Source organism: Leptonychotes weddellii, chromosome 4 (assembly GCF_054177405.1).
Source record: "Leptonychotes weddellii isolate Sample4059 chromosome 4, ASM5417740v2, whole genome shotgun sequence".
Lineage (NCBI taxonomy): Eukaryota > Metazoa > Chordata > Mammalia > Carnivora > Phocidae > Leptonychotes > Leptonychotes weddellii.
The window spans coordinates 19,688,192-19,697,672 of record NC_138372.1 but is presented as its reverse complement, the minus strand read 5'-3'; the positions used below and the strand labels follow the sequence as shown (position 1 = coordinate 19,697,672).

General features: G+C 44.0%; 1 protein-coding gene across 2 annotated transcripts in view; it reads left to right on the top strand.

Annotated features, from left to right (window-relative positions):
* The first annotated feature begins 889 nt into the window (after positions 1-889).
* PTAFR (platelet activating factor receptor) overlaps positions 890-9,481 on the top strand; it is a 39,973-nt gene continuing 31,381 nt past the window's right edge. The window contains exon 1 of one of the 2 annotated variants that reach the window (XM_006739875.3): positions 890-1,153. In XM_006739875.3, coding sequence (XP_006739938.2) covers positions 1,081-1,153 — 73 coding nt within the window. In that variant the 5' untranslated portion in view covers positions 890-1,080. The remainder of the gene's footprint in view (positions 1,154-9,481) is intronic. The other variant, XM_081817865.1, reaches the window with a different exon arrangement.

The window sequence follows — 9,481 nt, the reverse complement described above, 5'->3', positions numbered from 1 at the left end:
GTGTAAAGTAGAGAGTATGTGTGGCTATCACCCAGGAAACAGGCTCGGAGACGCTCACTAGAGGGCTTGGGTTGAAGACCAGAGGCAGTGGTCAAACCCTGGGCTAGTGGATTCTTAGAGTTGGGATTTGAGAGTGTCCACCTGTGCAATGGCCTAATTTGCTTTTGTCTGTGCCCTGACACTTTGCTTCCTGCTAAGGCCAATCAGATATTTTGGTGAGGATGAGATGGAGACAAAGAGTAACTTTCAGCACAGAGCCCACAGGGTTGGGGCAGTTCTAGGCTTTTGACAGAACTATGGTCTTTGGCCTTGGTCAGACTAGGGACTCCTCAGAGCAAGGATCCGTCTTCTCCTTCCGACTGGCAGCTCACGAGGGCAGCGATGGCTATGTCTCTCCCTCAGCGGGGTGGATTCATAAGGCAGAATTTCCTCTTTTCCAACAGACTGGGCATCCCTGAGGGCAAGGCTGCCTCCTCCCTGGTTGGGGGCATCTGTGGGCAGTCTACGTCACACCTATTGTACCGTGGCTCCCTGTGGGCAAGGCCGGCTGTGAGAAGGGTATCTTCTGAGAGCAGCTTTTGGTCTGTTCCATCAGCTTGGGGCTCACTGGAGTTGGGGCTGTGACCACTGAAACTCGGGCTCCTGATGACAGGGCTGTGTCCACACCCCACCTCAGACTGGGGCCTCCTGGGCAGGTTTAGGACCTTCTCTAGGTCAGGGCTCATCTCTCCCTCAGACAAGGGACCCAGTTCCTCTGTCAGCCTAAGCCCAACCCTTACCGAAAGAGAGGCTCCGTATCAGACGGACCAGCCCAGTGTTGGTGGCTGAGCTGACATGCAGAGAGACTCCCTGGCTAGATGTGGATATTCCCAGTGACTTCAGGGTGGGGGCCCCACCCAGGGACCTGGCTTCCTTGTCTTCCTGCAGAGCCTGCAGGCAGGCCTCCCCTAATTCTTTATTTGGCTGTTGAATGGGGATTGGAGCGTAAAGTGAGTCACACACCTAGGTCTGGGCCTGCCTCTGCTTCCTTCCTATTCTCTGCCCCAGTTCCCGAGTTCTCTGAGAAGCTGACCAGGAAACATGCTCTCAGTGGCCCCCATCTCTCCCTCAGCCTGTTGCCACTCTTTAGACCACTGTTCCTGCTGTTTCTCAGGTAAGAGTCTGGTGGCCTGGGTGAGAGGGTCAGGTTTGGGTGCTTTGTGTAGCTGCTCCGTAGAATCCTTAAGGCTGTTCAGGCCCTGGAGGGGCCCCCAGAGCTGGGTTCTGTCTGACTTTCCTCCCACCAGCACACCCCCATAGACACACAACCCTCCTCGGTCACCACAGACACAGCACACATCCTTTTACTCCTCACAGACATTTAACAAATGGGAACCGGATCCCATTTAACCATCACACATCCTTTTACTCCTCACAGAGCATTCACACACAGCGTACAGAACACACCCTCATCACCCACGGACATAGTTCATGGCCCTTCACAAGTGCATAACACACAACAGACCCTTGACACCTACTGATAGAACCCATGACCCTTCACTACAAACAATACACAAACTGTCACAGTGGACACGCTATCGCCTCGTGTGATGCATGTTGTCACCCACGGGATGAAACACACATCTTTACAGACATACGACACGTACAACAGCGCTGGCGGACACGACACATAAACCCTTGCAGGACACGGCAACCCAGACATGAAAGACCCTCTGCTCACTTGCTGCAGACAAACCTACTCCACATAGACCCCACAAACATCCGTCCTACACACACACACACACACACACACACACACACACACACGCATGGCAACCACAGGTACATACCACAGGAACTCTCCTCACCCCCAAACTGGTTCCCAAGATCTTTGGGTGCTGCTGCTCAGCTGGGGCAGGGGCTGGGGTCCTGCTTGTGTGTCGGGGGGCGGCCAGAAGAAGTGCTAGGGGTCCTGGCCACAGCATGGGGCATGATGGGAGATGCCACTGTCCTAGCTGTCTGACTGCTACTTCTGAATGGCCCCAGGACTCAGCTCAGGCTGGGAATAAAAAAAGCTGGCTAGCATTCATCACGTGACTGCTGTGGGCCAGAGATCATGCTCCATGCTTGTACAAGCATTATCTTATTTAACGACACACCACCTTTATGAAGTAGGTACTGCTATCCTCATTTTATAGCTATGTTTTGATGTAGGCTTAGAGAGGTTAAGAAACTTGCCCAATATCCATGGACAAGAGACAGCAATGGGATCTAGACATAGGTAAATCTGATCCCAGAGTCCACCTCTCTTTAATTTATTATTATTATTTTTTTTTTATAGGGGGAGGGAGAGGGACAGAGGGGGAGGGAGAGAATCTTAAGCAGACTCCATGCCTAGTGCAGAGCCTGATACGGGGCTTGAACTTACGACCGTGAGATCATGCCTTAAGCCAAAATCAAGAGTTGGATGCTTAAGCCACTGAGCCACCCAGGCGCCCCCTCTTTAATTAATATTTAATTAATTTTTTTATTGTTTAAAGAGGTAGCAAATAAGCAAGTTAAAAGTTCAATAGCCCTGGCCACATCCCCGAGGCTTCCTTCTGTGCATGATGAGGTGGCCCTCTTACAAGCTCGGGGAGGGGAGCAAGTGTGCTGTGGCAGGTGGGCCCAGGCTGGAGAGGGAGCAGGTGGGGACTCAGCCTGACCAGGGGAGGGAGAGGGTGTGGGAGAAGAGGAAGAGGAGAGAGGAGAATGGGGACTAGCTGCGACGCACTGTCCTCTACAGACCTAATCTCGTTGTGAGGTTGGTGGTGCTGTCCTTACTCTACAGATGAAGAGTCTAAGGCTCAGGTGGCTTGGCTGTTGAGTGGCAGAGTGGGGATTCAAACTCCCAAAGTTTGAGGGAGGGTGAGTGAGAGAGAGAGAGCGCACGAGCCAGAGAGAATCAGGGAGAGAAGCTGAGGTTGTGGTAAGGAGGAAGAGAAGGTTCCGGGCTGCCAGGCATTGGGGCTGGTATCTCAGAGAGGGGTCTCAGAAAGAACCTACTGCCCAAGTTACTTTTTGGCTCTCAGGGGCCTCTGGTTTTGTGGTAATCCCCCCTCCTCCAGTGAATCTTGCTCTAGTCTGTCCGTTTGCACTATTTGTCTATCCTTGTGCTTACACTATCTGACTTAATTACTGTAACTTTCCAGTAAATCTCGATATATGATGTGGCATGTCTCTTGACTTGTATATATACACATGACAAATGCCTGTGTACCCACCACCGATTAAACAGAACCTACAGGTGTAATAGAAGCCTTCTGTGTACCTCACCAGTCCTGCCCCCTCCCTCTCTCCCCAGAGCTAATCATACCCTGAATTTGTTTTTCTATATCGATGCATATGTATTGTGTCCGCCGACAGTAATCAAGTTTTAAGAAATAGTATCATGCTGTGTTTATCCCTCTGCAACTTACTTTCTTCATTTAGCATTATGTTTACTGTTCATGTTACTACATGTGGCTCTGTTCATTTTAACATATGCATAGGATTACATTGCAGAAACATACAAATGTATGTTTCCTTGTATCCAAGGAGATACTAATATTTCTGGTGTGTACCTAGAAAGGATGTGCACATTTTCAGTTTTATTATGAAATTAATTTCCAAAATGGTGGTGCCATTTGTATTATCTTTTTAGTAGTGTGATAACAATTTCCATTGTTCTACATCTTCCCCAATACTTGGAATTGCCAGACTTTAATTTTTTCCAATCTGGTGGTTGGTTGTTTTACTTTGAACTCCTGATTTCCTGAAATGTTGATCAGATTTTTATGTTTCTTAGCCATTTAGGCTTTTTCTTCTGTGAATTGCCTACTCCTTTCTTGACCCATTTTTCTTTTCTTTTCTTTTTTTTTTTTTTTTAAAGATTTTATTTATTTGACAGAGACACAGCAAGAGAGGGAATACAAGCAGGGGGAGTGGGAGAGGGAGAAGCAGGCTTCCCGCCGAGCAGGGAGCCCAATGAGGGGCTCGATCCCAGGACCCTGGGATCATGACCTGAGCTGAAGGCAGACGCTTAACAGCTGAGCCACCCAGTCACCCCTTTGACCCATTTTTCTATTGGTCTTGTCTCTAAGTTATTGACTTGAAGGAATTTATGTTATATTATGCTTGAAGGGGTGCCTGGGTGGCTCAGACAGTTAAGTGTCTGCCTTCCGCTCAGGTTATAATCCCGGGATCCCAGGATTGAGCCCCACATTGGGCTCTCCACTCAGTGGGGAGTCTGTTTCTCCCTCTGACCCTCCCCCCCTCATGCTCTCTCTCTCAAATATATAAGTAAAATCTTAAAGAAGTATGTTATGTTTGCAAATTCTTTGGTATATGGGTTGCAGATATTTTTCTCCTGGTCTGTGACTTGTCTCTTCCTCTTTTTATCACATCTTTTGATGTATACAGTTTGAAACCTATGTGGTCAAATTTATCCCACTTTTCTTTGTTATTTATAATTTCTATGTCTTAATTTTAGAAAATTTCCCCTGCCCTTATATCATAAAGATATTGTCCTCTATTTTCTTCCAAAACTCTTTGTATTTTGCTTTTCCATAGTTAGGTCTTTATGCCAGTTAGAATTTAATTCTGGACATAGTGTGAGGTGGCGACCTAATTTTATTATTATTTTCCCCCTAATGAATAGCCAATGATTTACACCAATATTTACTCTTCTTTTATTGATCTGTAATGGTAACTCTGTCATAGGTATCAAGTTTCCATATGCGTGCTATTTCTGGGATCTCTATTCTGTTTCTTGGGACTATTGTTTATCCCTCTGTTAATACCAGCCTGTCATAATACTGTAACTTTATAATAAGACTTGTTATGATAGGGAAAGTCTTACCATTTGTCCTTATTGTTCATATGTTCTTGTTCTTCAAACGTTTCTTAGCTAGTCTTGAGTCTTTACTTTTCCATTTGGAATTTTAGAATCCGTTGTAACGTTTCTTAAGAACTCTATTGGGATTTTTTTTTCAAGTGTTTTACGTATGCTATTTCTTTTTTTCTTCCTCCATCTCTAGTGAGACATAACTGACAAATACAATTATAAGATATTTAAGGTGTACATCATGGAGAGGCGCCTGGGTGGCTCAGTCAGTTAAGCGTCCAGCTCTTGGTTTCGGCTCAGGTCATGATCTCAGGATCCTGAGATCAAGCCCTACATTGGGCTTGGTGCTGAGCGGGGAGTCTGCTTGTTCCTCTCCCACTGCTCCTCCCACCTCTCTCTCTCGAATAAATAAATAAAATCTTAAAAAAATAAAGTGTACATCATAGTGATTTGATATATGGATACATTGTGAAAGGATCCTTGCCATCTAGTCAATTGAGATTTTGATTGGACGGGCACTGAATTTATAGATTAAATTAAGAATTTATATCTTTATGATATTGGCAGTCCCAGGCATGAATATATTATATCTATCTGTTCAACTACTTCTTATTTACTTACTTTTCAATGATTTTATAATTTCCTCCATCAAGATCTTGCACATCTTTGGCCAAAAGCAAAGAATTGCCAAGATAGGTTTCTTGCTAATATAAATTGTGTTTTCTTAAAAATGACATTTTATGGGGGCACTTGAGTGGCTCAGTCAGTTGAGTGTCTGACTCTTGATCTCAGCTCAGGTCGTGATCTCAGGGTTGTGAGTTCAAGCCCCACATTGGGCTCCATGCTGGGTGTGGAGCCTACTTAAAAAAAAATGATGTTTTATGTTTATTGTTTATTTATAAGAACATGATTGATTTTTATATATTGATTTTATGTTCAGAAATCTTGTGGACAGTTTTTGTTGGTTCTAATAATTCGTCCATGCAAACAATCACATTGCCTGTGAAAATGATAGTTTTGCCTGTGCTTTCAATCTTCATAACCTTTTAAAAAAATTTCATATTCTTCACAACAGAGTGAGATACTCATGATTATTCCCAGCTTGCAGATGAGGAAACTGAAGCTTGAAGAGATAACTTGGTTTTTCCAAGTTCACACAGAGAGCTGACGGCAGTCAAGTTGTGAACTCTAGTGTCCCTGATTCTAACACCCATGCTCTTTTCCCCGTGAGATTCTTCCTCCCGCATTAGCCTCCATTACAGGTGAGGAGAAGACTGCTCACAGAAGCGAGGTGTCTGCATCACTCTGTGGGAAGGACAGATTGAGAGAACAGAAAGAAGCTAACAAAACCTTCAAGACAGCTGTGTAGGACTGAACTAGCATTTAGGGAATCTGGGTCCTAATTCCAGCTCTGCCACCGACCAGCCATGATACCTTGGATAGGTCACTTCCTCTCTCTAACCTCATTCATTCATCCAATAAGCTTTATCGAGGAGCACTTGCAATGTGCCAGGCAGTGTTCTAAGATAATGGGATACAGTAATAAACAAACAAATGAATTCCTGCTCTCAAGGAACTTACAATTTAGTTGGAAGACAGATAACGAGCAAAGTGAATAACTAAAATATATGGTATGGTGTGTTCGGTAAGTGCTGTGGAGAAAAATAAAGCAAGGTAGGGGCCTAGAGCATGCTGGGAGATGGCTGTAATTTATTAGGGTTATTGGGAAAGTCCTCACTGAGAAAGTGGCATTTGAGTAAGTAACTCTGAGTGTCTGGGGAAGAATGTTCCAGGCAGAGAGCACAGCAGGTGCAAAAGCTCGAGGCAGGAGCGTGCCCAATGTGTTGAGGCAGAGGAGGAGGGTCAGTGTGACTAAAAGGTGGGGAAAAGAAGTAGGAGCTGAGGTCAAGTCTTACAGGGCCTTGTTCTTTCTTCCTTCCTTTCTTCCTTCCTTCCTCCCTCCCTCCCTCCCTTTCTTCCTTTCTTTTTCTTTCTTCCTTTCTTTTTCTTTCTTCCTTCCTTCCTTCCTTCCTTCCTTTCTTTCTTTCTTTCTTTCTTTCTTTCTTCCTTCCTTCCTTCCTTCCTTCCTTCCTTTCTTTCTTTCTTTTCTTTCTTTTTCTTTCTTCCAAGATTTTATTTATTTATTTGAGAGAGCGAGAGCGAGAGTGAGAGCAAGAGAGAGCACAAGCTGGGGGAGGCGCAGAGGGAGAAGCAGATGCCCCAGGGAGCAGGGACCCTGACTTGGGACTCAATCCCAGGACCCTGGGATCATGACCTGAGCTGAAGGCAGACACTCAATCAACTGAGCCACCCAGGCGCCCAGGATGCTGGCTTTTTTTCTAAGTGTGACGGAAGCCACTAGAGAGTTTTGAGTAGAGGAGTGATGTGATCTGACTGATGTTTAATAGGCTCTACTGCACTGCTGTGTTGAGAACAGGCTTAAAGGGGGTGCAAGGATGGAAGGGAGACTAGTGAGGGGCCACATCTTGGTGAGGGAAGATGGTGGCTTGGACCAGGGCCATAGCAGCGGAGATGGTGCAAAGTGCTAAGGTTTTGGATCTATCGATTGATCAGTCATTTAAAATTTAAAGTAAATTCATTTATTTAATTACAATTAAAAATAAATTTAAAAAAATATTTATTTATTTATTTATTTATTTATTTATTTATTTGACAGAGAGAGACACAGCAAGAGAGGGAACACAAGCAGGGGGAGTGGGAGAGGGAGAAGCAGACTCCCCACTGAGCAGGGAGCCCGACGTGGCGCTCGATCCCAGGACCGTGGGATCATGACCTGAGCCGAAGGCAGATGCTTAACCGACTGAACCACCCAGGCGCCCTGCAATTAAAAATAAATTTATTTGATGAAGGAAACTTTAAAATATTCTGTGAACCCACATGCAACTCTTGATCTTGGAATCATGAGTTCAAGCCCCACATTGGGCGTAGAGATTACATTAAAAAAAATTAAAATATTCTATGAACCCAAACATAAGGCAACTCCTTAAATAAACAATCTCCTAACCTTCCTGATAAGATCCCCAAAAGATTTTTTTATGCCAACTTGAATATTTATACTCTTAGGAATGTAGATGAACCAGTCCAGAGTTTCATAACCTCAGCACACAACATTTTGAATACATTTTTGTTGTCGGGACTCTTCTGTGCATTGTAGGATGTTTAGCCACATTGCTGGTCTCTAACCCCTAGATGCCAGCAGGACCCCTGTCCCTCCCTCCCCTGCCAGTGGGGACAACCAAAAATGAGTTCAGATATTGGCATACGTCATACCTGGAGGGCTAAGTAGCCCCCATTAAGAACTACTGATACAGTCAAATGCCTACTTGCAGGATTTAATTTATCCCTTTAGTTACATACTTAAATATCTTGGGCAGTAATTAATTATTTTACACATTTTGTTTTTTACACTCTCAAATCTCATGAAACATATTTATTTCAGTTCTTCATGTGCATCGTTGATGTCAGCATCTTTATTGTTCTTGTTCTTCTCTGTCACTTAACAGAGTGTTCCAGGTTACATCATTTTCACTTCCATCTACATTGTGTGAGATCCAGCACCTGACACCCTAATAAGATGCCATTGTGGAAAAATTACATCCCAAGACACAACTATCCATTATAGAACACTGGGACAGTTTTCTTTTTCACTGTTGTTCTGATCTCTAAAATCTAAACAACGGCTGGATCACTCTAAAAGACAAACAACAATGCCCCCCTTATAAAAGATTGAAAACACTTACTGGTATAATGGATCCCATGGACCACCAGCCAGCCTCAATTATCAACACATTTTTCCACTGAGGTATGTCCCATATTATTTTGAAGCAAATCCCAAATATGTAATTTTATCTGTAAATATTTTGTATGTGTCTCTAAAAGATAAGAATTCTTTTTAAGATAACTGTGAGCAATTAACATTAATTCCTTAATATAATTGAGTATCTGGTAAGTGTTAAAATTTCTGATTGTCTCACAACTTTTTTCTCTTTCTTTCTTCTTTCTTCTTTCTTCTTTCTTTCTTTCTTTCTTTCTTTCTTTCTTTCTTTCTTTCTTTCTTTCTTTCTTTCTTTCTCTCTCTCTCTCCTTCCTTCCTTCCTTCCCTCCTTCCTCTCTTTCTCCCTTTTCCCTATCTCTCTGCCCTCTCTCTCTCTCTTTTACAGTTTGTTTGAATCAAGATCTAAAAAAGGGGGGCACCTGGGTGGCTCAGTCGTTAAGTGTCTGCCTTCGGCTCAGGTCATGATCCCAGGGTCTTGGGATCGAGCCCCGCATCAGGCTCCCTGCTCCGCGGGAAGCCTGCTTCTCCCTCTCCCACTCTCCCTGCTTGTGTTCCCTCTCTCGCTGTCTCTCTCTCTGTGTCAAATAAATAAATAAAATCTTAAAAAAAAAAAAAGATCTAAAAAAGGCTCACACGTAGCAACTGGTTGCTATATCTCTTTTTTTTTTTAATTTTATTATGTTATGTTAGTCACCATACAATACATCATTAGTTTTTGATGTGGTGATCCACGATCCATTGTTTTTGTATAACACCCAGTGCTCCATGCAGTACGTGCCCTCCTTAATACCCATCACTGGGCTAACCAATCCCCCCTCCTCCCTCCCCTCTAAAACCCTGTC